The 27,569-nt window shown below is 56.4% G+C and overlaps 1 protein-coding gene across 7 annotated transcripts in view; it reads left to right on the top strand.

Moving 5' to 3' along the window:
- The first annotated feature begins 9,165 nt into the window (after window positions 1-9,165).
- GRM4 (glutamate metabotropic receptor 4) overlaps window positions 9,166-27,569 on the top strand; it is a 125,031-nt gene continuing 106,627 nt past the window's right edge. For 2 of the 7 annotated variants that reach the window (XR_004245806.2, XM_032141647.2), the window contains exons 1-2: window positions 9,322-10,096; window positions 21,153-22,031. Coding sequence is in view for 6 of the 7 variants with exons in the window: in XM_032141647.2 (XP_031997538.1) it covers window positions 21,513-22,031 (519 nt within the window). In the remaining variant the exon portion in view is untranslated. Of the gene's footprint in view, window positions 9,186-9,317; window positions 10,097-12,466; window positions 12,486-21,152; window positions 22,032-27,569 lie in introns of those variants that run through there. The other 5 variants (XM_032141650.2, XM_032141644.2, XM_032141649.2 and 2 more) reach the window with 5 other exon arrangements.

Here is a 27,569-nt window from a genome sequence, read left to right as displayed (position 1 = left end):
ACCTGCCGCCTCCCGCCCAGGTCCTTTGGATTTTGCCGGTGTGTGTGGGTGCGCACAAGAGGCCCCTCCCTGCCAGGAGAGCAGGTGAGCCTGGCCGCGCACGAATCCGAGGGGGCGGCCGCCCAGCTGGGAAGCAGCCCTGAAATAGACCCCCGCCGCCCCCGCTGCCTCTTTCCGGAATCTGCTCAGGTGAAAAACAAGCCTCTTAATCCGGGCGTGTCCCCGGGCGTGGGACAGGGAGGCGCCCAGCACTGCGGGAGGCGTAGACTGGGCCTGGGTCCCGCTCGGACCCGCCCCAGGCCCGGCCTCTGGGTGCAGTGAGGGCACTCGGCCACCGGGCGGCGGTGCTGGCCCGCGATGGGGAGCCTGGCTGGCGGGGCTCGAGGCCCGCGCTCGGGCGCGCCAGAATCGAGGCTCCTCACGTTCTTCTCAGCGATCTCGCCGCGTTTCTGGGATGGCTGAACTCGCCCTCCATCCTGAGGAGGCCGGCGCAGGGGGCCTGCCCGGGGCAGTGGCACCCCCTTCTGCAGGCACAGACAAGAGAGTCGGGCCGGGGTGCCGACTCCCCCAACGTGTCTGTCTCCCTGCCCTCCTGCTGCTGCTTTTTGTCCCACATGTCCCACGAGCTTCCTGAGGTCTAAGAGAGTGTGTGTGTGTGTAGTCAGGACCATCTGTCTATCTAACCTCCCATCTGTCTGTCCATCCGACCACCCACCCATGTCACATTTGTTGCCCAAGGGCTGTAAACCAGCTGGACCAAAGAAATGGGGTGGGAAGGACACATTCCTCGCGGTCTGGGAAGGCCGGCCAGTGAGCGGGATGCCTCGGAATTCTGGACTAGGGGTGCTGCTTAAGCTGGGCCTTGAAAGTTGAGGAGGGGGCTTTTGGGTGCCGAAGAGAAGGTAATTTGGCCACAGAGGTGAGAAAGAGAGTTGAGGGCCCAGGGGCTGGGCTGGGCTGGGGTTGGGGAGCAGGACGGCGCTGAGGAGAGGTGTGTGCGGGGAGCCACGCTCACCATCTCACAGGGCCATCGCAGCAGCCTGAGCTGTGGGCTTTACCTTCCTCTCATTATCAATGAGGAAACCTGGGCTGGAGAGGTCAAGTGAACACGCAGTGGTGAATGTCAAAGCCCAGGCTGAATGAGGCTGAATGTGGCTGTGGAAAGAGCCTAGCCTTTAACACAGAGGGTGACACTTGGGAGAGTGCTGTGCCAGGGTCAGCCTGCACCCACTGATAGTCCCAAACACCCCATGTGGTCCTGGACCTGGCGCTGGCCTCCCAGGAATACAAGGGGTCTTTCCTGGCTTTTACTTTTTTTTCTTTTTCTTTTTTTTTTTTTTTGAGACAAAGTCTCACTCTGATGTCAGGCTGGAGTGCAGTGGAGTGATCTTGGTTCATTGCAACCTCTGCCTCCTAGGTTCAAGTGATTCTCATGCCTCAGCCTCCCCAGTAACCGGGATTACAGGCATGTGCCACCACATCTGGCTAACTTTTGTATTTTTAGTAGAAACGGGGTTTCACCACTTTGGCCAGGCTGGTCTTGAACTCCTGACCTCAAGTGATCTACCCACCTCAGCCTCCCAAAGTGCTAGGATTACAGGTGTGAGCCACCACACCCGGTCCTGGCTTCTACTTTTGTGCCCCCAAGGTTCCTGTGGTTCTGTTCTCCCCGCTCACACCTGCTCACAGGAGAGCGTCAGCCATGACCTCTGCAGTGTCCGGCAAAAGCCTTTGCCCCTGGGAAGGCAATTCAGTTTTGTCAACAGGTGGGGAGCACTTGGTGGGGACAAGCCAAGGCAGTCTTGGGGTCCCCAGCAGTCCTGAGGATGGAGATGTCCGGAGCATTGGGGATGGAGGCTTGGAGCTGGGCTGGCCAGAATCTGGGGCAGGGACTGAGGCCAGAGACTGAGCCGGGCATGAAATCTCTGTGCAGCCCTGGCCTCTCTGGGCCCCGCATGCGTGTCTGTACCCTGAAGGGGTGATGCAGATCCCGGAGGTAGGGAGGGCTGAGGAGAGGCCCAGGGGTGGGGATATAGGGATGAGCTGGGGGTGTGCGTCGGGGAGCCCTGGGTTTTCTGCCAAGTGCCTTCTTGTCCAGTGTGGAGTCCGTATGTCTCAGCAGATGAGGTCTCCAGGGTTGCAGCGCAGGGGCTCACACCTGGACCCTCCCTCCTCTGTGCCTCTCAGCTTCCCCATTTGTGGAGTGGAATCATTGCACTGGCCGGTCCATCACAGGGCTGTTGTGGAGACTCTGATGAGCACCTGGCACGCAGCAAGGGCTCCAGTGTGCCACCTACTCCACCCCCAGCCTGGGGCTCTGCAGGCCCTGGCCCTCCTGAGATGCCCCACCTTCCCATCCCCAGCCACCTTCCCACCTTGCTCCTGCCTGTCCCCCTTGTCTTCCATTGTGGGGGCCTCATACCCCACTCCAGCTGGTTAGAATTCTATTAATATTTCAGTTTGATGAATTAAAGATTCTTTTCTACCCTCATTCTGATGTCCCAGGAGGGAATTAAAAGCGCATCGGATCCAATCAAACGCCATTAAAATGCAGCCCACAAGGGTAGGAGCTGGCGTGTGGGCTTTTCTTCCCCAGCACTGCTTTGTCCTCTTTGGGGGGTCTGGGTGATGGGTCGGTCGCTGGGAGGTGGGTACAGGAAGAGAGAGAGAAAGCTGAAGAGGAGGAGGACAAGGAGTGTTTGCAGAAATGCTGCTGCCTCCTTCGAGGGGAGCAGAATCCTCCCCACCCCTGTAGCTCATGTTTCCCCGGGAATGAGGAGGATGGAGTTGGGGGCAGTGCAGCTGTGACCTCAGCCCCAGGGACAGACCACAATACCCCTTCTCCTCTGCCTTGATGGGACTTTTTCCCGGGCAGCGCAGCCTGCCTGGCGTCCGTGCTGGAGATACCTCAGCAGCCAGCCTTGGAGGCGGCCTGAGCAGGATGCGGGCTCCTGCAGGCTCCGCTGGTGGGAGGTCCAGGGGCCTGTGTCCAGCTCTCTGTCTTGTCAGCTGTCTGGGTCTTGCTTGGGGAGGAGCAAACATTGTCCATGGAGTTTCCTAAGTAGAACCAAGGCTAGAGTTTGGTAGGGGGACACTGACAGAGGGGCCCACCTGGGATTCCCAACTGCCGATCAGTTAACGAGCCTGAGTGGTCTTTGCCCTGTGCCAAGGGGCCTGGAGCTTGCTTGGAAGACAGGAGCATGAGACACAATCTAAGGCCCCAGTCATGGGGTCCCTGGCCCTTGAAAAGCATTTCTCACTCCATTCTTTCGTCCCCCAAACTGTCCCGAGTGGCCTGCCACACTGGGACTCACATTTGGCAGTGGATGACGCTAAGGCTTAAAGTAGTGGAGTGGCATGGAACACTCATTTGTGAGGACCCTGAGTGCTGTGGACAGTGTCCACACTGGTCTGTTCGTGGAGTGTGTGCAACAAGATCCTGGAAGAGTGCGGTGGAGAGCTCGGAAAAAGGACTGGAGGGTCTGAGGAAGATGGGCGGGGTGCGGGGGTGGCGGGGCGGGCAGCGCTCCAGGCTGGGGGCAGTGAAGCAAGGACACTCTCCTCCCAGGGCACCGCCTCCTGCAGGTCTCCTCCCAGGGCCAGGTTGACTGCGCCCGTCCTGTGCCTGTCACCTGGCTGCTCCCCCTGGCGCCTGGAGCCCTGCCACTCTGCTGAAGGAGCAGGCGGCCACGAGGTCTTGGGCGGAAGGGGCTTTTAAATGTTAATTGTATTTTGACATCCCGGCTTGTGACATCCATCCTAATGACATTTGGCTCACGGCTGACAGCCCCCGGACATGTGGAGAGAGAGATGATAAGTCTTTTTAAATTGCAGCGAGGCAAAGAGGCTGGAAAATCGTGAGTCTTAAGAAAAAAGAGACAGGGAGAAGACCGAGAGAGAGAAGCAGGAGGAGAAAGAGTCTTTCTAAGTGGGTCATTCATTCATTCATTTAACAATTTGTTGGACAATAAATTCTTCCTGTAAACTCGGCACAGTGTCAGCCCAGTGGAGGGCCAGGTGCTCAGTCTGGACGTGTATCCCACTCCCCCTTAGCTAGGTCTCTCGGCTCTTCTAAAGCCTACTTGTCTTTCAGGGTCTAATTCAAGGGGAGGCCTCCTTTGACCTCCCAGCCTCACCCATCCCTGCCTTTCTGGCCACTCTTATGCTGGAGGCAGCACCAGGTGCTTAGCCCATGGCAGGGTGTGGGAGGGGCACAGTCAGGACCTGTGCCTGCGTCCTCTGCTTCATACCACCAGGACCTGTGCTTTAGAGGTGACCCGCTGAGCACCCAGCCTGCCACTTGCCGCCCTGCTCTGAGAATAAGGCGGAGTCCTGAATCCCACCATCCCTCCCTTCTTTTTGAATAAAGTGCTTCCTTCTCTCTGCCCAGTGGCAGAAGGAATTTCACTCTGACTTCTCTCAACTTCTGCCCCGTGGCTGCTGGAAAGGAAGAAGCAGTTTTCCTGCTTCCTCTGCTTTTCCTTTCTCATATTCCTTCCCTCTTCAGCCCTATAGGTGGAGAAACTGAGGCTGGGGAAGGCAAGTGGAAGCATCGTCTCTCAGGTCAGGGAGCCCTATAGGCGGGGAAACTGAGGCTGGGGAAGGAAAGAGGAAGCATCATCTCTCAGGTCAGGGAACTCCAGAGCAGACAATTGGAAAGGCTCAAGTTGACCTTGGACCACTCGTCCCCTTCACCCACCCCACTCACAGCCCTTCTCCTGCCCACCCCCCAGCCACTTGGTGAGCATCCCTCCTTCCCAGCTGTCTTGACCTCCATGCAAGTGGGAAGAGACAGAGACCCCAGCCTAGCCTCTAACTCTCTGTCCTGCACCCTCACTCTTGTGGGGTGCCCCTGCAGCATGTGTGAAGGCCTCTCTAGCACGCTGGTGCCGAATGTACTCTATCACAAATCCTCACCTACCTACTCCTGCTTAGTCCTGGGTGAATGCATTTAGCAGAGCTATGTTCAGATCCAGCTCTCTCTGCTGTTATCCTGCTTGGCCCCAGCCAGTCTCTCTCCTCCTTCAGCCTGCCAGGGCAGGTGGAGGTACAGGTACAAATGTGCTGTGTACCCTGGAAAGCCCTTAGTCCAAATGGGATGATTACAGGTGCAAGGCCCTTATCAGACAGCCTTGGGGCCAGGTCTTTTTTTGGAATTTAGAAAGATATTATGGTGCAAATGCCATACAGTATGCAGTACCCCAGAAGGCCTGGGGCAGTATCCTGAGAGCAAATTCGGGCTGGCCTTCCTGCAGTGCAACAGACAGTGTTCCCCCACCAAGGCACTAGGCAGGGGCAGCGAATAGCTTTGATGCAAGTTTTGTTGCCACTTGAGTTGCCGAAAACTTATGGACAAACTTGTGGCTTTCAGAGCATTTCGGATTTTGGAATTGTGGAAAGGGGACTTTAGCCTTAGTCAAGTTATTACTCCAAGCCAAAAGCTGGAGAAAGTCCCAGAGAGGTGGGAGGATTCTTGGAGGCTGGATTCATACTGGCCTGAGGGAACAGCAAATTCCCAGGGCTCTGTCCCCTAGCCATCAAAGGTGTCACTCATACCTGTCCCAGCCTGTTCCGAGCAGGCTGTGGGAATTTCTAAGTGCCCTTGAGGTGAAGGAGCGGGGCTGAGGTGACCTCTGGAGGCAAAACAGAGACAACTTACCCCAGGATTCTTAACCCGGGGCTCTAGCCCCTTGATCTCAGCCCATGGTTCCTCCTCAGTGCCTGCGGGGTGACTTACGGCTCCCTGGAGAGCCTGGGGCCATTGCATTCTCTTTGCAGTCAGCTCTTCATCCTGAAAATGTCCTGCCAGGGGACAGTTATTGTTTAAACAAACTCCCCCATCGGAGACATTTTCATCTGATGGCCTGGTTTAGGGGAAACCAAAATTGAAACCCATCAGACACGGAGGCTGAGGTGATGGCTGGGTCAGCTCAACACGGAAGCATTTATCAGGTGTCCCGGGTCTGCTCAGTTCTCTCAGGGAACCTGCGCCTCCAGGCTCACTTTAATTTATTTCAACAAATCCTAAAGGTCAGGATTTTCAAAGACAATTGCCTTCCTCTATTACGATTCTTTCAAAAGTTTGGGGGGAGTTGTTTTCCCTCACCAGGGAGGCCAGAAAAAGATCAGGAAGAAATCATCTGATGCAGCAGGAGGGAGTTAGGTCAGACCTCAGGAGGAACTTCCAGGTCACACAGGTATGAAACACAGGCTCAGGACTCTGTATTATTATTTTCTCTAGAACTCCCTACCTCTCTCTCTTCCCTTCAGCCTTCCTCTCCCCTGCAGAGATGGTGTTGCCATTTCCCTGGATGAGGACTGGTGCAGGAACGGGTGGGTCAGCATCATCCCCTGCTTACTCCACCAGTAGCAGGCCAGCCTCCTTTAAAGGTTTAAGAGTGAGACCCAGTTATGAATCCCAGCATCCTTAGGGAGACCTTGGCCCAGCCCCTGGTCTCACTGATGGGAAAACCAACGCTCAGAGAGGCTGGGGGCTCCCCCACGTCACATGGTTCTTAGCGCAGAAGTCTCGGCTTCCTGGTTTCCCGCCTTGTGTCCTCTTCCCCTCATCCCAACTCTTCCCAGTCAGAGCACGACTCATAGGGGAGGCAGGCTTGTTGGAGACATGGTTAGGAATCAGGCCTTGGAGCAGCTGGGCCAGGCCAGGTCCCTTGAAGCATGACTCCTTGAGGTCACTTCTGAATGCTTTTCTCCCACAGCATGGTCCCATAGCTCCCCCAGGGCAGGGGATGCCACTGGAAGTTCTTTGAGGTGTATGTGTGTGTGTCTCTGTGTGTGTATGTGTGTGAGTCTGTGTTTAGGTCTCTGAGTCTGTCTCCATGGCAAGTCAAGTCAGCCACGACCCAGCAGAGAGAACAAGAGTGAGAAGAGGGTGCCCCAGCTGGGCAAGGGGGGCCCACAGGTGAGGGCTGCTGATGGACTGCTTGGCCACTGTGATGGTCTGGAGGCCTAGGGTGGTCAGGATGTTGCCTGGAAGAGCTAGGCCTCAGGCTGGGAACCTGCAAACTGGACGAGTCCACAAACTCAGCCATCTGCCAGCCAACAGTGTTTCTTTTTTTAACCCCTGAAAAATATAGCCTGCCCAGCCTTCTGCGACACAGCTGGTGGGGGGCGGGGGGTGGGATAATTATGGCCAGAGTGAAAGCAACACTGAGGGGCAGGGGGTGGGGAGAGTGGCTGGGTTTGTTTTATCTCTCAATAAACCATGGCCCATGTTATCTTCACTTTAATTAGTTCGTTCATTCATTCATTCATTCATTCAACAAAAGTATATCGAGGATTCTGTTCTGTGTTAAAAATTTCAGTGGCTCCCACTTACAGCCGCCTAAATACAGTACTAGGTGCTGCGCATACATTATTTCATTCCGTTTTTATGAACACCTTGTAAGTAGGGCCCCAAGCACTAGCCCATATGGTACCTCTGAGAGGATCAGAAAAAGGAACCCCATCTTTTGGGCAGACGCAGCCACAAGTCAGGATGTATCACTTGTCAAGACCAAGGCAGGCTGAATTTGAGCTGCCCTGATCCCCCTCAACTAGGTGGCCTCTTGGCGGTGAATGATGCACAACCCATACCTGCAGTTCTGCTTTGAGATTAGTGTCGTAATCCTTGTTCTACAGATAGGAAACTGAGGACCTTGAGCAATGTGACCCAGACATGCACATGTGACACAGTCGGGTTTGAACCCAGGGAGGCTGTTCCCAAGAACACGGCCTCTCCAGGAATAACTTGAGTTCCCTGCAAACCCAGAGCAGTGCACACTTGGCTGGGCAGAGCTGCTGGCCAGCAGGAACTTTCAAGGCCTTTGCTTATATCTCTGCAAAATGTGTGTTGCTGAGGTCCGAATGGTCATGGGGTGTACTCCTCAAGGGCAGAATTGCGTTCAGTCGTGTGTACACCTAGAGCTGGGAATGGAGCAGGACCTCAGTCAGTGTTGTTTGCATTAAAAAAAAAAAGCATGAATGAATGAACAATCTGGGTGCTTCCCTCAGAGACTTCAGACTGATTGGGTAAATGAGACATGTATTTGGGTCATTACATGTGACAGCAAAGAGAGTGCAAGCTTTGCCAACATTTATTCACTCACCAAACATTCCTTGAGCTTACGCTACCATTCAGGCATGATGCCAGGCTCCATGGCCAAATGATGCTGAACGAGATGTGGTTTTGGCCTAGCATAGTCTGGAGATCTGGAGGAGGTGGAGCCTTGAGCAGGTCTTCAGGAAAGGGCAGGAGCATTGAAAAGGGGCAAGGAGGGAGAAAGGGCAGTCCAGTTGCAAGGGATGGGGGTCTGTCCCTGTTATTCCCAGACCCTCCCAGACATTCCCCTCACCTAATTTCCCCTGTAGAAATTAGGGTTGGCCGAGTCCTGCCAGGCCTGGGCATCGTCAAGCACAAGGTAGCACTTGGCAGGTCAGCAGGGGGTCGAGGTACTGATGGGCAGGGAGGCCTCTGGCCAGCCTCTCCAGCTCTGCTGCCTGCCACCTTCTTCCCCCAGCTCCCTGGCACAGTGTTGTGCGCCCTCCCCAGGACAAGGACAGTCACACATCACGGCTCTGATTGAAGCCACTTCTGCAGTCCGGGGTGAGATGCTCTTGCAATCCTAACAGGGCTGCGTGGCTCCCTCACTTCTGCCGCTGCCTGCCTCTACCCAACCCTCTCCTGAGAGTTTTCAAGCCCCCTCTGGGAAGGGGGCGAGCTGGCTCTATGGTTGACTAAGGGATTCTTCCCGAGTCTCACTGCAGCCTGCCGACCAGGAGGCCACCTGTTACACTTTTGCCATCCAGTGCTGGAGGGAGACCAGCGGGTGGGGTGTTTCCCTAGCCTGGTGGGGTTTTGAGGTGGTAAGGGGGCTTTGTGGAAAGTGTTCCCTGGACAGGCTGTGAGATCTGGGGCAAGTGTCGTCACCTCACTGGGCCTCAGTTTCTCCCCTTGTTATATACTTGAATCAGGAGCAGTGGGGTGAGCAAATGAACATGCCACATGGGGGCATACGCCACGTGCGCGCGGATGTGTGAGGTTCCAGTGACGCACCAGGGTGGGGGAGTAGCGCGCCCCTCTGCGTCCCTGTGCTTTGCTGTACTTTTCTGGGTGTGTGTTGGGGAGGCTATGTTCCTGACCCTCCCCCTCTGGGGTGAGAAGGGGTCCCCGCCATGTCCTCGGGGTAGGTGAGCTGGCACGCGCACGGGGAGGAGGAAGGGGGGGCTTCCGGAAGAGGGCGCCGGTGGGGTATGGTGGAAGGGGAGCTGCCAGCAGGGCGGGTTGGAGGGGTGGCAGGGCGCCGCGAGAGCCCTGGCCTTCCGGAGGTGGAGGTGTGGGGTAGGGGGAGGGCTCCAGGTGCTCTCTCTTTAAAAGGCCGGCAGAAGCGCCGTGAGCTTGGCCCGCACTTTCAGCGCAAACTTGCTGGGCTGGTCTCGTGCCTCCTCGGGTGCAGCAGCGGCTGTGGGCGCCGGGGCCAGCGGCTGCGGCCCCCTCGCCCCCTTGCGCTTCCCGGCGCTCCCGCCCTCTCCCGCAGCCTCCCCTCTCAGCGCCTTCCTCGCTCTCTCGTCTCTCGCTCCCTCTCTCGCTCGCTCTCCAGCGCGCTCTCTAGCTCGCTCTCATTTTTTTTTCCCTGCTGCTGTTGCCGCTGTCGCGGCGCCGCCAGGCGCCCGTACCTCGGCCGGCTGCGCTCGCTGGTCGCTCCCGCTCCGCTCCCTTCCTAGCCCGGAGCTCTCGGCCAGACCCAGCTCCCCTTGCCGCCTCTCCCGCTCCTTCCGGCTCGGATGCCGGGCTCCGCCGCAGCAGGAGCAGGGGTTGCCGCCGATCCCCCTCTCGCTTGCTGGCTTGCCGGAGCAGCAGCCGAACGCCGCGCGCTTGGCGGCGGCTCCGGCCGGGCGGCCGCCAGCTCATCCCTGCTGCGTCCGGGACTCCGGGCGGCTCCGCGGCGCGCTCGGTCCGCAGCGTCAGAGCCGCCCGCCGCGGCCCGGGCTGTGGGCACCGCGAGAACCGTGCCTCCGGCCGTCGCCTGCCTGCGCCCCCGGGGCAGGCGGGCACGCAGCGGACCCCTCGCCGCGGCTTAAACCTTGCTGGCGCGCGGTGAGTTGTGGCCCGAGGGGGACGGACAGAGGGGACCGTGCCCTCCGGCCTCCTGGGGCGAGGGCTGCGGCGGGGACATCGGGGCTCGGGGAGGTGGCCTCCGGCGAGCTCCCGCGCTTGGAGTGCTCCGAGGAGAGCCGGCGCCCCCGGAGACTTAGGGACCGGAGGGCGCGGGACCTGAACTAGAGGGTCTCCCCTAGGGGCTAAGGCAGGCTTTCCGGGTGCCCCTGAGGGAGGGAATGGGGCAGAAGCTTTTTTTGCGGGCCCGGTGGAAAGTACTGCCTCTGTATACAGGGGCTTCCACCGGATGGAGGGTCGTGCCAGCTTTCAGGTGGGGGCGGCGGCATTAGCGCATCCCCGTCTGCGGAGAGGCAGGACAGGCGGGGGCGCGGGGCATTATTTGCACTTCTTCCCGGCAGTCTCCCGGCGGGAGGGCACCCAGCCTCGCGCGCCTCGGCTCCTTTCCCAGGCACCGCGTCCGGCTCCCATGCCCGCCCCAGCGCCGCCTTCGCCACCGGCCGGAGCTCGGCAACCGCTTGCCCATGGCCTCGGCAGGTTGTGGTGGTCTCTAGGGTCTGGGGTCTCCCTGCAGCCCCAGGACTTCAGGATCAGGCTCTCTCCGGACACTCGGGACCGTCCCTCCCCGGGACCGTGATGAACCTGCGCGTCTACGCGGCCTCCGGGCGAGCGGACCCGCCGTGGTCTCTGTGTGTGCATGTGTGTACGCGCGTGTGTGCTGGGGGTCCCTGCTCAGGGGTCGGTCTTTCCCGGCGCTCGCAGGTGGGAGGCGTCTCCTCCCCGCGCGGGGGCGGGGCCGGGAGGTGGAGGCCTCGACTGCTAGAGGCGCCCCCGCACCAGGGCGGTCTGAGGCTGTTTGTGCTGAGATGGGGCAGCAGCATCGGCGGCCGCAGGGAGTCCTGAGGCCCGAACGTACGAGCGCCCCCTGCCCCTAGGCCCTGAGTGACATCCCGCCCTCAGACTTTCAGTCCCTTTCGGAGGAGGCGCCTTGCTTCTTTCTCCCCTCTCCGCACCATGCCGGCCCCTGGCGCGGGAGAACGCGGCCTTTCCGGACACCGACTGAGCTGGGCTTGCCTAGCTGGATGCCCGAAGCCACGTGTCTCTCAGAGCGGTGGCTGCCCCTGTGTCAATCTGGCAGAAAGCCCGAAGTGACAGGGAGGAAGGGGCATGTGTGTTCCCATTATAGTCCCTCGCCTTGTCCGTTCTGGGGTGAGTGGGGGCCTAGGGCAGGCGGGGAGGGCAGTGCTCCCAGGGTCTCCATACGGAGCACCCCATCCCACACCCTGCCATTTTGCAGTGCTCAGCCTCCTGCCCTGGGGCCAGCCAATGGTGGACGTGAAGAATGCCCTCATTCTCATCTCCCTACACTCCCGGAATGCGTCCTGGGCTAGCCCCACTTTCCCCCGGATCCCAATGGGATGCTGGGCCTCAGGCTCTGGGTCTGCATGCTCAGCTCCTCGGAGCCCAGAAGGGCCTCAGGGCCTTCCGGCCTAAGGTAGGGGGAAGCTTTCATGAAGAGGGGAGGTCTAGCAGGAGCCTTTTCGGAGGTGGCAGAACTTCCGCAGAGGCGTCTGGGTACTCTGGGGTGTGATCACCCATAGCGCAGGGGCCTCATCACCTCTTCTTGGCAGGCCCTGGGGACTGGTGAACCGGCCCTCGAAATGGGCCTGGCTGCGGTGGAGAGTGGAGGTTGGAGCCTTGTCCGCTCTCTCACTTCCTGGAGGGCTTCACCAGCCCTTGGTCAGATCCTGTCCTTGGGGTGGGGTGGGTGGGGGGCTTTGAGGATGGTGCCTCCAGGCCTCTGCTCAGCACTGGGCTGGGCATGATGTCCCCTTGTGAACTGGGTGGCCACTGTCTTTATGTTCCTCCAACTTCTGTCCTTTTACACATAAGCTTTTGCCTACCTGCCAATACCTTCATACCTGTCAGAGACAAAAATACCCCAAAAGTTATCCGCCCCCCTGCATCCCTCACCTCAGCCACTTCAGGGACTACCCTTTCCAGGGGCATCTGCATTTAAGAGAGACGGGAGAGGAAGATGGCAAGGCATAACCCAAAGGAGTGCTCTACCCCACTCATGGATCCTCAGGCATTTCCAGGAGCGAGATATATTGGTGGGGGGGGCGGCATGTAGCTCGTCACTAAGCACAGGTCCTGAGCAGGCGGAGGGGAGGCGGGAGCATGTCAGGAGTTGAGCTGCTTTCTGGGCCTCAGTGGCCTTGCGTAGGCCGCTCCTCCTCCACCCCCCCCACCGTCCTCCCTCTTCCCCCCCTCCTCCCTCCTCCCCCGACCTGCGTCTGGGTGGCTTCATTCCGCTGGAGGCGTGACGTCTCTGGGAGGGAGCGCCTTGCACAGCGGCAGGCAGCCCGAGGTAGGTGAGAGAGCAAGCGAGTGAGCGAGCGAGTGAGCCTGGAACTGAGCAGTGTGCTAGCCAGAAGGGTCAGGGGGCCGGGCTCAGGCCCAGAAGGGTTCTGCAGCCCCCACCCACTTCCTGAGGGGTCCACAGTCCAGCGCCAGGATGTGTGGCCACACCCATACCCGCCCTGCTGCAGGGGGACAGCTGGCAGCCAAAGATGGGAGCAGAACCCACAGCCTCCTGAGCTGAATAATTACAGCTGATAGATGTGTCCTCTCTCTTAGACAAGTGTGGAGTCGGCAGCCTCTAATTACCACCCACCCCAAGATATCTGCCCACCCCACTGTCCTCCTCTGCTCGGCCTAGAACGCAACTTTCCAGTGGGCAGGCCGCACTGGCAGCCTGGACAGCTGGGCCTACCGGCTGTTGGCTGGCAGGTTATCTCATTTCTGCAGAGTGGCGGCCGCCTTTGCCTCCTGAAGAAGGCATGCGGGGAGCTGGCATTGGAGCTCTGGCCCCACTCACTGGGGCTGCAGGAGAGCTGCTGGCTGTCTTGGCGGGCCTAACGGGGCTTGCACTGGTGGGCATGGGCCTGGAGCAGTGGACACCAGCTCTCTGTCACTCCCACTCAGACTGATGGCTCCTGGAAAGAACGGAGAGGGCTCATTTTAAGTGTCACCTCTGCCCTAGTTAGCAGGGGACTATAAAAAATTAAGTTAGAGGGTTTTGCTGCGTTTGGTCCCTGTAGAGTGCAGGCTGCTTTTTCTTGGCCCTGCGAGCTGTCTATGTCTCTCCTCTCTCTGTGTACTGTCTCTGGCCTCCCTCTCCCTGCTGCCTCCCAGATGAATCTGAGGCTGCTAGTTCCTCCTTCACAACCAATTCCTTCTCCCTGCCTGCCCTGGGGGCTTCCGCCTTGGTTTCCCACTTCTCCCCTCCACCTGGCTTGCCTTGCCTGAGCCTGCTCCTGGAAGGGAGGCATGTCAATGGAACTTGCTTAGAAGAGATGAAACCTGCTAGCTAGCAACCAGCCCACCCCGCGGCCCTGCCCACCCCCCGTCCTCGCCTGCAGGCCCGAGAGACTGTTCCAGTCTGTCCATGTTTCACTTGGCTCCTTGGAAAAACAAGCACCACAAGGATAGTAAAAATCACCCCTTAAATTAAAGCTGATGATTCCCGTCGAAATGTTTTATTATTAACCTCACCATTTAGCAATCTCGTGGCAGCAGTGAGGCATAAATATATGTGCACACACGTATATTAAATAAATTGGGGAACGCAGTGCATAATGACATTATCTGGACCCCATTCAATTAAGGTAGATATTATCTGTGGTAATTGGGAAATGCCAGCCCATAATGCCAGCCTATGCCATTTGGGGCCGAGCCATGCTGACAGGCAGGCTGTGGTGTCTAGTTAAGACTCAGTTCTCCCAAGAAGGCACTGGCCGCCCATTGGCGGTGATGATGGTGAGTCCTGGGAGAGCTTGGGCAGCTGCTCTCCCCGGGCTGGGCCACCAGCATGGGAACCAGGAGGTCTGGGTTCCACCCAGTCCTTCACACTCGGCTCTCCCAGCCACCCCTCTGTTCCTTAGGGTGACACAAGCTAGCCCCTGGATCTATTTCCTGGTTGGGGGCATGACTTCTAGTAAAAACTCTGTCATTGCTACAGGGTTATTTTTAGGTTTAAATATAGAAATAAAGATTGGAGACTCGACCTGATTCCTAAGCTTGTGGAGGGTGATTGCTTCTCAGGTGTCACTCACTGCCCCTTTTCAGTGCCTGACCTCGGTGCAGCCGAGGGATGGAAGTCTCCCCACCAACCACAGTTATATTCATGCAGTGCAGTTTGTATGTTGATTGGGCTAAGCCAGTGGCCCCTGCTTTCCAGGGCAGTGCTGGGTTGTTGAGGGGACAGGAAGAGGGAGGAGAGAGGAAGAAGCAGTATTAGCGGCGAAGCCCACAATAGTAACAGCTGCAAACAAAGACACTTGCCCACTTGGGTCTTGTGCTGGAAAACTAGAGATGGTGGCATGTAGGGATGGGGAGGAGAGGCCTAGGGGTCTGCATGGTTGGGGCCTGCTGGATGGAGGAGATCCAGGCAAGCATGAGCCTGGTGGCTGGTACCCTGGCTCTGGGAGAGGAGGGTCAGGGTGGGGCATTTTCTAGGCTGAGCAGGGAGGCCCAAGGGCTGATGAGATGTGCTTGCCTTGTCGATGGGACTTGCTGCTGTGAGCTGCTGTGGCCTTGGCAGGTGGCTGTCCTTCTAGGTCTCAGGTTTCTCTGGTGATGAGTCCCTGCCTGTGCTGTGCTCAAACCCTTCCGTGGCCCCTCATTTCGCTGTCCACACTGTGGTTGATAAGGTCCTGTTGATCTTGTGCTCCAGGCCCTCTCTGACCTCATCACATCAACCCTCTCCCCACTGCCCCCGGTCACGTTGGCCTCCTTGCTCATCCTTGAACATCAAGTGCCAAGCCTGTGCCCACCTCAGGGCCTTTGCACTTGCTGTTCTTTCTCTTTGGAATCCTCTTCTCCCAGATGTTCACATGGCTCATGCCTTTACTGCTTTTACTCTAGGATCAAATGCCACCTCCTCGGAGAAGCCTTCCCTGATTATTCTTTTCTGAAAAAGCCCTTCTGGGTCATTCCCTGTCCCCTTATCTGCCTTATTTTTTTTCATATCGCCTGATCCCCTGAAGTCCTAGCCATCTATGTGTTTATGTATTTGTTGTCTGTCCTGTGCCTACCCCCTTTGAGATGTGGGCTCCACAGGGCAGGCGTTTGTGTCTGTTTCACTCCCACTGTTTCCCCAGTGCCCACCCAGAGCAGGGCCTGGTACACAGTGGGTGCTCAGAGCACCTTTGAATGTCACACTGAGGGACTGAATGGTTGTGACAGAGGGGACTGTCTTCTATGCTTGAGCACACAACAGAGTTGTGAGAATTCAGTGCAAGGTCCGAGTGCCACTCTGGACTGGGTGCACTGCTGCAGATCCCCTGTCCTGGGCTTTGCTCTGGGCAGGGCACTGGCTTTGCCTGGTCAGTTACTGAGCCTTTCCTATGTTCTGAACCTTGGACTGGGCATGGGGAACATAGAGATGAGGGCAGTGCTGTCCATGCAGGCCTTTAATGTGCTCCCAGCCTTGTCATTGTTAACACGAGACAGGTTCTGTGTCATTAACTGCGGAGGAAGGAGATAACAAGAACTGTAATAATCAGGGCAGGCTTCCTGGAGGAGGAAGGATCTCAGCTGCTTCTTGAAGGGAGAGCTTCACAGAGAGGAGGCTGGAGGGAATCATAGGTTGGGGGAAGGCAGGGGCAATGGATTTGAAGTTTTCTGCTCCAAGTTTACACTGGCATTAGGCAAAAGAATTACTTCCTCTTTCCCTCCCTCCCTGCTCTCCTCTGGGGCATTCCACCCCATGCCCATGACAGAGCCAGTCGCCTCTGAATCAGGGCCCTGTTGTTTTGGCAGAACAGGGAGGGGACAGCTTGTGGATTGGGGTCTGGGATTTCTGACGTCAGGAAGCTTCCTGGTCGAGGCTGGTGAGCTGGAGCAGCTCAAGGGGAAAGGAAAGGGAAGAGGGTTGGGGCTAGACCCCCACTGTGCCCTTCTTCTTGCTCTTAGCTCTTAGCATGCGGCTGTGGCCATTCTGGCTGACTGCCTGGGAGCAGCGCTTCTCTTTAGGCAGAATAAAGCCCCAGCTGGCCTGGGGTGGGTTGAAGGTTCCAAGATGCCTCCTCATAGCTCAATCAATCCTTAGTTTCCCTGCCTGAAACTATGCCTCACATTCCACCATTAGAATCATTCCTGTGGGTTAAAGAATTGCTTATGGAAGGGGCCTTAAACACAGAGATAGATTACTTGAACGAGAGGCCCAGGAATCATTTGGCTCACATCACGTCATTCATTCACTTCCACGAAGCCTGCTGGGGATGCCAGGCTCTGTGCAGGGCTGGGCTGCAGAGGTCAGCACGAGGAGGGCTGTGCTGCTAGGATTTGAAGGGCTAACTGGTCATCCTCCTTCCCCATGGCCTGGGAGTCATACAGTGCAGCTGGCAGGGGTGGCACAGTTCTGACAACCCAATTCCTGTCCTGTCCTACAAACCACACCTCTGCCCAGCCAGTGGGGGCCCGGAGGGATAGCAGAGGGGTCACAGAGGTGAGGGGAGGGGAGAGGCCTTCAGTTCTCCCTCATTTCCCCTTTGGGGCAGTGGCGCTGCCATCCCCCTTCTGGGAGATGCGGGATGTGGGTGATGAGGCATCTAAACAGCTCAGGAATTGAAACCAGACTCCACACAGCCATACACAATTCTAGAGCACTCCTGAGCACCTGGGCTGGGTGGGCCCTGCAGAGGCAAAGGTGAATGGAGATGAAGGAAGTGCTGGTGGGAACACAGAGAAGGTTGGGAGCTGAGAGGAAGGTGGGAGGGAGCTCTTGGCCTGGCTCTTTTTGCTGAACCCCAAGGGGCTCGGGCCTGAGTCCCCAAGCCCCTTTCCTACGGGAGCTGACCCTCAGAGGGCCAAGAGCAGGAGCCAGGGGCTCTGGCAATGACCCTGACCCTGGGAAACAAAGGACAAGGTTGTTCCCTCTATTTACCCTTTATTCTGGTGTTTGGGTTTTGTTCTATTTTCTTAGTTTTGGAAGAATAAAAAGAAACTCAGTGAAAAGTAATTGGGAATTTGGTAAATCACAGCAGTTCTCTTCGGATCTGGTTGTTGTTTTGTGGTTTGTGGTTCTTTCTGGCTTGGACCCTGGATGCAGAGGGAAGGACTGAAGTTGGAAAAGCATGAAAGTCCTGCTTGTTAATATTATACTAAGAAGTGGGCCGGGCAAAGTGGCTGACACCTGTATTCCCAGTACTTTGGGAGGCTGAGGCTGGAGGATCGCTTGAGTTCAGGAGTTTGAGATCAGCCTGGGCAAGCAACATAGTGAGATGTCATCTCTGCAAAAAAAAAAAAAAAAAAAAAAAAAGGGACTTAGATGTGGCCACAAGGCAGGTTCCTGGAGTCCCTGCACAAAAGCCCTAGATATCAGAGAGGTCCCAGCTGGGATGTGTGGGGACTCTCCCATCCCCCTTACCCTGACTGTTGGTTGGGGAAAGGAGTAGCCTGCAGCTGTCCCCCACCAGCTCCCCTTACATCCCCATTCACTGGAAAGAATGTTCTGGAAAACACTGTTGGCCTGAGAGCTATTGCTGTGTGGAGGTGACCCAGTCGCTCTCATCCCTGCCCCTCAGGGCTCTCATTCCTCCACGCCTGGCTCTGTCCTCCCCTGGAACCAAGGAACCTAGTGGAGCCAAAGAAGAGGAGAGAGACGGGGAGAGGGTGTTGGGGAAGGGAGAAGGAAAGGAAAGGGGGAAGAGGCCCGTCTGGGGGTGGGGCCCACACTGGCTTGGACTCACAGTCATCCCAGTGATTTTACCTGGGGAAGCATTCCCCTAACTGACCCAGGCTTGAGCTGTCCTGGCTATTTTGGAATTGGCGGGGGAGTGTCTGAAAACTGGGCAAAGGACTTTAAAGAAGGACCCCTTCTATGTGCCCCCAGCTCCTCCCTCTGCAGAAGGAAGCAGGCCCTGCGGGGGAAGGGAGCATCCGCCTGGCCCCTACCCCAACCCACCCCACCACACCCGGCCTCTGCTTTCACTCGTGGGGTATTTTTACTTTTCCCTTGTTCCTGTTACATGATCAAAGGAAGGAGGGGAAGCTAAAAGAGGCAGTGGCTTGCCCAGCTCTCTGGAGAAGCTCAGAAAAGGCAGGCCTGGTGGGACTGAGGGGTGGATAGGGACCTGTGGGCAGGGGCTGGGACCCAGTCCTGTGGGAGGGAAGTCTCGCAGGGGATCTGACCAACTTGGGGCTCCAGGCTCTTGATTCTAATCTGCGGGTGTTTGCCTTTCTCCTCTTGGAGGCCTTCTTCCCCCATGGCGTCTGTCCTTCCCCGTGTGTGTGTGTGTGTGTGTGTGTGTGTGTGTGCACGCGCGCATGCACTGCTCAGCCCAGACGTGCTCCAGCCTCAAGGAGAAACCAGTGTGAGCCCTCACGAAGAATCTGGAAGCCTAAGCAGGGCCTGACTGTCAAAAGCTGCTGCGCATTGGTCTCCCAGCCTGAATCTGCCCTGCTGTAGCCCCGGCACACAGCCTGTCATGATGCCAAAAAGCCCTCTGTTTGAAATTCATGGAAACTGATCATAAACTCACAGGACCTTAGAACTGGCAAGTCCTGAGAGATCCTCTGGGCCAGCACAGAGGAGCAGCCAGGGGCACCGGCAGCCTGCACAAGCTCTGTGCCCCTGGCTAGATGTCACTTAAGCACTTGGTGCCTTGGCTTCCTCATCTGTGAGATAGGGATAAAAATACCATGAAGCTCATAGGGATGTGGGGATTACATGAGAAAATGTAGGTAAAGCACTTAGAACAGTGCTTGGCACATGGCAGTGGTTGTCATTTGCTGTGATTTCTCAACAGGGCACTGTCGGCATTTGGACAGGATGGTGTTTAACTGTGCAGGCTCTCCCACCCACAGCTGGCCAGTTAGCATCTCTGCCCCCTGCCTGCACACGGGCTAGTAGCTGACTCTTCTCCATCATTGCAACAACTGAAAATATGTCAGCAGGGGCAGTATGGCCCCCAGATTGGATTTCACTCCAACCCACCCATTTTACAGATTTTCCTGAGAACTAGCAGGGATGCGCCTTATCTCTAGCTACTGCAGCAGGACCATGAAATTAGTCTATGGCTCTTGTGGTTTCTCTCTTCTGAATTACCTGGTACTTGCATTAGCAACTCATACCCCACTTCCTGTCACTATGCATAGCCATCTAGGACAGAGATCTGGTAAATTCATTCACAGGAAGGAATGAGTGATGATGACAGCTCCATACAGGTGCAGCTCCCCGCCTTGTATTTTAATGGCTCTTAAGCCTTCCCCAAAGCACTGGCCTTGGCCCCCAGTCCTAGGTCCCTGGCTCCTGGCTCCTGGCTCCAGGGGAGAGGGTGGTATTGTGAAACTTTCTGTCAGCTTCACTGGGGCTTCCCAGTGTGGCTGATGTGGCTTCTAGTCCTGGATGCATCTTGATTTGCTGTGTGACTTTGGGAGAATTATGTGATACCTCTGGGCTACCGGTTCACCTGCAGCATGGGTCCAGGGAGAATTAGTAGCCATATTCTTGGTTTCTGAGGAGGTAATGTGAAGGGAGCATTTTGAGGAAGGGGTGAAATGTGAAATGAGGGTCTAGAAGGCTGGAGAAGCTCAGGAGCTGAGGCTGGACTCTGGGGCACTGCAGCTTCCTTCCCTCCCCTTGGCCCAGAACTGGAGCAGTCAGGGACTCTGGGGGGGGAATGACAGGTGGGGGTGGGATGACCCTGAGACCACAGCTTGGTCTCGATGGAGGGACCACATCTCTGGGGAAGCCTCGCAATCCCAACACAAGCTCCTCTTCCAACTGCTTGGGGAAACTGAGGCACAGAATGGACAAGTGGCTTGCTGGTCTTCATTTGACAAACCCCTGGGGAAGGGGGCCTTGGGTTCGGCCCCCAGCCAAGCCCTGACTCAGCTTCCATCCCTTCTCCCTGTGGCCTCCTAAGTGGTGGGGAGGGAGGTTGCTGGCTTTGAGTGGGGAGGCTGGGGTGAGGGAAGTAACCCCCGGGGGAAATTAGCCCAAATTAGCAGTGAGAATGAGGAAGGGCTGGTGTTCTCTTCTCTACTCTTGCAGATAAATATTTAATCACAACAACAATAATAATGATGATGATCTTAATAATGTGCAATAGCTCAGGCCGTAACCCGAGCCCTGCTCTCAGGGGGAGGAAGTGGGGGTGGGGAGAAAGAGCAGTGGAGAAATGGAGAGATGAAGAAAGTCAGGAGAGGGAGGGAGGGAGGACATGGAAGCTGAATGGAAGCCTGCTCCTCATGCAGGGGCTGCTGGGTTTCCCCTACTCTGCCTGGGGTAGCTGTGTAGCTGGGGTGGAAGCAGGAGAGTGCAGGGTCCACCTTGCGCTCCCTGATTCAGGATGAAAATCCAGAACCCCCACAGCCTCAGCTCCTCCCTGGCCTTCCCTTGGCCTTCAGAGTGAGCAGCTCCCAGCCTACACCACTGCAGTCCAGGATGATTTCTTGAGGGGGCCTTATTTGCGTTCCTGGGTCTCTGAACCCCGGAAAAGCCAAAGTATCTCGGGTTCCAGAGCTGACAGCAGGAAAGCTGGGCTGCAGTAGGCATTGTCCAAGCTTTATCTGAGCTTGTAATTAAACTGCACACTCCCTGTGTGACTCAGACAAAATGCTCTCCTGCTCTGGGCCTCAGTTTCCTCATCTCTATAATGGGATTGGGCCCATAGGACCTGTTTCTTGCTCTCCTTCATGTGGGTGTGTTGAGGAAGGCCCTTCTTCCTCCCAATCCAGTTTGAGGCTGTTCCTGGGGAGTGCGCTCTCTGATGCCCGGGCTACTGATAGCAGTGGGTACAGGCCTTAGGAAGCTTCAAACATGACCTAATTTCTGCTGTACACTCTCCCATTTAAGCCAGAGTCGAGCAACGGCGGAGAGGAAACCAAGTTCAGGAGATTTATGGAGTCTTCGGCGATAACCTCTAGCATCTCCTTCTCTCAGGCTCCTGATGAGAGATGAGACTAGCTAATGTCTTCTTTGGGCTTCTGTTTGATACTCTCTCTCTCTCTCTCTTCCCCTTCTAAGGTTGGTAGGAGAGAATTGGAGCTGTTTTCTCCTTGATGCCAAGATACGCCAAGCTAAGAGCACTCTGCCCTTTCCACAGTCATCCACTGAGAACAGGCCTGCAGGACGGGACGAGGATCAGAGCCTTCCTGCAACCCCGGCCACTGCCTGCTGTCTGTGGGCCTGGACTGTGCGGGCAACTGTGCTTGGTCCGAGTGACGAGGAGGTGGGAGAGGGTAGCAGCATGGGTTACACGGTTGGCTGCCCTCAGTCCCCCTGCTGCTGAAGCTGCCCTGCCCATGCCCACCCAGGCCGTGGGGCCAGGGGCCTGCCAGGGCTAGGAGTGGGCCTGCCGTTCATGGGTCTCTAGGGATTTCCGAGATGCCTGGGAAGAGAGGCTTGGGCTGGTGGTGGGCCCGGCTGCCCCTTTGCCTGCTCCTCAGCCTTTACGGCCCCTGGATGCCTTCCTCCCTGGGGAAGCCCAAAGGCCACCCTCACATGAATTCCATCCGCATAGATGGGGACATCACACTGGGAGGCCTGTTCCCAGTGCACGGCCGGGGCTCAGAGGGCAAGGCCTGTGGAGAACTTAAGAAAGAAAAGGGCATCCACCGACTGGAGGCCATGCTCTTCGCCCTGGATCGCATCAACAACGACCCGGACCTGCTGCCCAACATCACGCTGGGCGCCCGCATTCTGGACACCTGCTCCAGGGACACCCATGCCCTCGAGCAGTCGCTGACCTTTGTGCAGGCGCTCATCGAGAAGGATGGCACGGAGGTCCGTTGTGGCAGTGGCGGCCCACCCATCATCACCAAGCCTGAACGTGTGGTGGGTGTCATCGGTGCTTCAGGGAGCTCGGTCTCCATCATGGTGGCCAACATCCTTCGCCTCTTCAAGGTCAGTGCCTTGGTTGGTCCCCTGATGTGCTCTTCCCCCAGCGAACTCTGCCCGCCACACCCCAGGGTGCCAGGCCTGGCCGACCAGCCCCCTTTTCCTCCTCTTTTCCTCACTCCAAGGGACAGTTTTTCCTCAGAGCAGTGTCTGGGAATTTGGGGCAGCTCTTCCTGGTTTCAGTATGTTGTCTTGTGGTCTTAGCATAGGCAAAGCAGAGTGAAAGGCACCGGGACCCAGCCTTGTGGCGCTGACCGAGGTGCTGAAACAGCACCTGCCGCTGGAGGCTCGGTGAGCAACTCCACTCCTCTCTGGGGAATTCTGTACCAGGTGGGAAAAGGATGTTCTGGAGAACGACAGAGGGAGGAGGAGATAGGCAGACAGACAGATAAAAAGATAGGCAGGTGGATAGACAGAAAGGCAGACAGACAGATAAGAAGAATGGAAATATGAATGCTGGAGATTGCCAGGGAGAAAAAGCAAGACTTTTGTTTCGACATTGTTTTCATATAATTGCAATTCCCAAGAAAGATGTTTTTCTTCTGGGTAGTTGAGGAAGCTCCCTGTGGCCCTCCTGCCCCACCCGAGATTATGGTTGGAGAATGTGTCTTCATTTTTTGAATGGGGTGTGGGGCTGCTGAGCCTGCAGAGAATGCAGATGAGGACGGGAAAACTGAGGCCTGAGAGAGTAGGCGGTCTCTGTTTCTGGTGCCCTGGGCCCTGAACCAAGCTTCCCTCTGTGATTTCCTTCCTTCTGCCCTTCTTCCCTGCACACCTTTCTCCCTTTCCTTCTGGAATCCCTCCCAGCCCCCTCCTTGCCGCCTCCTTTCCTCTCTTCCTGGGGCAAGAGCTGCTGATTTGCAATTCAATTGGAGCCAAGTGCTTCGCTAAGCTGCTAAAACAACTGAAAGCTACCGGGTAGAGAGAAAAACATTACAAGCATTTTACCAATAATTATGTGCCCGTTTCTCTCTTGGAGCCTGCCTTGTTTGCTCTGTGTGTGTGTGTGTGTGCTTGTGTGTGTTTGTACGTGTTTGTGTGTGTAGGGAGGGGAGGAGAGAATGGGGAGAGGGAAGAGGAAGGGACACAGAGGAAGCTGCTTGGTCCCTCCCTCACCCTGGTGTCAGATTCTCGGCCTCTGGAGTTGACCTTTGTCTCCCCGAAGTCTCCAGGGCTAGGAAGTAGACTGAGAGAGGCTGTTTTGCACCAGGCACGGTGGGGAGAGCTGAGCCTGGACCACTCTCACTGGGACTCTTTCTGGAAGCCATTAGCCCACTTCCCATGATGCATCAGGACTTGGGGGCATGTCTGGGGGCCTGGGTAGAAGTGGAGATGAAGGGAGAGGATGGTCCCAGTGTTGGGGTGGGGGTGAGGAAGCTGGTGGGTGGGAGTGGCAAAGGGAGGAGGCCAGAGTTGTGCTGTCACATGTCTGGGTGGGGCAGGACTTTTGCCATTGGCTGCTCTGGGGCTGAAGAGCACATGTGCGCCCACCTGCGTATGCAGTCATGTCTCTGGTATGCTCTGTGGGCCTCGAATATAGGGCTTTTCCTGGAGTGTTGGTTTTACTTGATGAGTTGGATGAAAACACAATTTTAATTTTGAAACAAATGGATGCATTATGAAGACTGCAAAATTTGTACATGGTTTTGTTTTCTATTTTTTTATGGTCAGTGGTTGAACATGGATGTACGTAGTTTGAAGATGAAGCAGGAAACTTGAAAACATTTCTGCCCTCGCGGTAGGCAGCTGGAACAATCCCTGGAGGCTGTGTCACTCTGATCATCTTTCACAGTTCTTTGGCAGGATAGTTCGGGAATGGTAGCCTGGTTCAGTCCTCCCACCGCACCCAGTTTTACAGTGGGGACTGCGGACAAAAGGAGAGGAGGAGCTGGCTGGGCTGTCCCAGGCCAGGGCCTAGTGATGGCTCAGGCCAGATGAGTCATCACTTCAGGCCGCCTGGCCCTAGCCTGGGAGCTGAGGCAGCCTGGGCCATCCAGCAGAGGGGACAAGCCTCGGACTCCTCCTTGTCAGCCTGGCAGAGTGGGGCACAGATCCCCAGCCTCCAGGAAGGCCACCCCACAAGGGAGGCTGCTGTATTCTCTTTATCCGAGCTTGTAATTAAACTCCTTTAGTGACTCTGGGTCTTTTAGAAAGATGGTAAAACAGCCTGGTCCAGCCCTTGAACCTGTGACATTGGTGAGGATCCCTTCCCCTGTTTTCCAGAGCGGAGTGAGTGCTTACTGTACAGGGAGGTGGAGAGGCCCAAAGGAGCTGAGAGCGCCCCGTCACTTGGTACATGGCAAAGGCTCAAGGAATGGTCACTCAGAGTTAGGTCTTAAAGTGTGTTCTTGGGAACATAGATATTTTGAGATGAGACTCTCAGTGCCCCAGACAGGGGAGTGGGTTGCAGCTGCTGTGCTAACCTCTCCCAGCAAGGGGAAGGGCCAGGGTGGGGTGAGGGGCCTGGGGTGAAGAGCCTTACCATCCCGGGGGTTCATGGTGTCCCCTGTTTGTCTGGCCACAGAGGAGCATGGTGTGGTCTCAGTTTGGTCTGTGCCTCCTCAGAACACAGGATGGAGTGGTTGGGGCAGGGGTCAGGAGCCCCCCAGGCTGCACAGAGAGCAAGGCAAGACCGGGAGGTAGAGACCTGGGGAGTGGAGAAGAAAGCAGGACAGGGGGGCAGAGCTGGGCAAGGAAAGGGAGGGGCGGTGGGGAGGAAACCAGCCGGCTGTGGCCTGCATTCCCTGGGTCCCTTTTAACGGCCTTAATGTTCCAGGCTGGTGACAAGAGGCCTCCTCAATAATTAAACTGATAGAAATGGGAGGCTGGGTGAGAAACTTAAAAGCCATTTACAGAAGCAAAAAGATTGAACTTTGGGGAGGGAGGTCGGGAGCAGGAGGAGCCTTGGGAAGGAGAGGATGAAGGAGGGATGCCTTGGGGGAGGGGACCTGCGCCCACCGCCGGGTGTCCATTTCAAAGGGCACCACTGCAGCCCCTGCCCTGCTTCCCTAATGATGGGTTAATGTGGCCTGCTGGGAACTTGGCACCAGAGGCTGTGATGATAGCTTTCCTTTCTGCAAGAGGTGGACTTCCGGTGCTTGGCTCAGAGGGGAGCCCTGGGTGTGGGGGCACTCAGGTGATTTCCTGCATGGAGAATGCTAATGGAGTGTAGTCAGGGTCAGGATGTGAGCAAAACTCACAAGCCTCAGAGCTGGAAGGGGCCAACCTCTTGCTCTACAGATGTGGAGGCTGAACTCTGATAAAATGACAGGGCAGGGCTCAAAGCCAGGTCCCCTCTCCCAGGCCTGACTCCTGGGAGACTGCCTGCTCAAATCAGCTGAGTGGGAAGTGGGACTTGAACAGGTCTCTGTTGGGGACCAGAAGGCCTGACTCGGAATTCATAGGTCTGACAGCTTCTATCCCTAACTTCCCTGCTCCCACCCCTTCCTTCATTTACAATTTGTCCCACTCTTTCAGGACAGAGGTGCTGATGGGTGTGAAGAATACCTTTTGGTGGGCACCCACGCCCAGTGGTTGTAGCCTGTACAATGCACTGTTTTGGGCCCAGCCCAGCTTCTGGAGCAAGTCAGGCCTGGGTTTGAATCCCTGATTCCCTAGTTACCTCACCTCCACTTACCACGTCAGTTATTTATACCATACTGTGAATGAGCCCATAAGACCTTTCTGTGGCTGGCGCAGTGGCTCACACCTGTAATCCCAGCACATTGGGAGGCTGAGGCGGGTGGATCACCTGAGGTCAGGAGTTCGAGACCAGCCTGACAACATGGTGAAACCCCGTCTCTACTAAAAATACAAAAATTAGCCAGGTGTGGTGGCATGTGCCTGTAATCCCAGCCACTCGGGAGGCTGAGGCAGGAGAATCACTTGAACCCGGGAGGCAGAGGTTGCAGTGAGCCGAGATCGCGCCACTGCACTCCAGCCTGGGTGACAGAGTGAGACTCCATCTCAAAAAAAAACTTTTTCCTGAGAAGTCATTGTTCAGGGGAGGAAGAGCAGACTGGAGACACCCCCAGAGGGTAGCAGTTTCCAAATTCTGTACCTGTAAGAGCTCAGGGGGATCCAGAAATAATTTCTTTGAGTCTTTTATTCATTTTGCAGTGGAAGAAGCTAAGGCTTGGAGAAGGGGGCACTGCACAGCATGGGGGTAAGCATTTGGACTCTGGAGCCAGGCAGCCTGAGGTCTGACCACCCTGGCAAACTGCTTGACCCTTCTCTGCCTCAGTTTCTTCATTTGTAAAATAGGGATGATAATGGTGCAAGCCTCATAGGACAGCATGTGGATTAAGAATTAAGGTCCAGCTAGGTGTGGTGGCTCATGCCTGTAATCCCAGCACTTTGGGAGGCTGAGGTGGGCAGATCACTTGAGGTCAGGAGTTAGAAACCAGCCTGGCCAACATGGTAAAACCCTGTCTCTACTAAAAATACAATAATTACCTGGGCATGGTGGCGGTTACCTGTAATCCCAGCTACTCGGGAGGCTGAGGCAGATGAATTGCTTGAACCCGGGAGGCAGAGGTTGTACTCAGCAAGATCGCACCATTGCATCCCAGCCTGGGCGACAAGAGTGAAACTCAGTCTCAAAAAAAAAAGAAAAAAAAAAAGAGTTAAGGTCCAAGAAGGCCTAGCATGGTGCCTGGCACACAGTCAGCCCACAGGAAATGTCACAGCACAGCTTGTAGCTGGGCCTTAAGTCAGCATGAGGGACTCCGCCGATGCGGAAGAGGATGGAGCGGGCAGGCAGCGACAGACGGTGACCTTTAAGGCTGATCCCGGAGAGTTCCCCACCATCTGCTGGGCCTCTTGCGTCTTCCTGCCACGAGCGCAGCACTCAGTGTTGAGACCGAGCAGACAACTTAACTTTGGGTAATGAGAATTTCTTGCTATCACGAAATGGGGCGTGGGAAGGGGGTGCAGAGGTGGCCTCTGTATGCCACCCCTAGCCTGGCGGTGTGAGTTCCCTCCTCTCATCCCATGTCGGGCTGCATGTGCCCCCTAGGCTCTTGGCTGCTTCTGGAGCCGGGGCTATGGGTGTGGCCCTGGGGGAACACTGGCTTAGATCCCACAAGATGTTCTGTGGAGGACGTGGCTTTGTGTCTGTATGTGTTTTCACTACACAGCCAGGAGGAACTCTAGAGAGAGCCCACCCGCCCTACTGCAGCCTGCCCATCTTGACCAGGCCAAGGAACCTGGAGGCATTTTTGACCACTGTCTTTCTGTTAATCAGCTTGCCCTGCAGGCTCCACTTTCAGAACTTGTCCTGGACATGACAACTCCTCATGGCCTCCACCCCCACAGTCTCTTACCCAGCCCATTACAGAAGCCTGGTCTTTCCTCTCCCTGCCTCCAAATGGCCTCTCCACAGCCAAACCTTCACTCAGCAGCCGGAGAGATCTTTCTAAAACCCAGATGGAATCCACTCAACCCTCTGCTTAAACCTCTTATTGGCTTCCCGTTGCTCTTAGATTAAAATGTGAACTCCTTTCCTGTCTGAGAGGCCCTGTGCTACCTGGTGCCCCTGACGTC

Source organism: Hylobates moloch, unplaced genomic scaffold, assembly GCF_009828535.3.
Source record: "Hylobates moloch isolate HMO894 unplaced genomic scaffold, HMol_V3 SCAFFOLD_20, whole genome shotgun sequence".
Lineage (NCBI taxonomy): Eukaryota > Metazoa > Chordata > Mammalia > Primates > Hylobatidae > Hylobates > Hylobates moloch.
The sequence above is the reverse complement of the archived record's forward strand: the minus strand, read 5'-3'. Positions and strand labels throughout refer to the sequence as shown.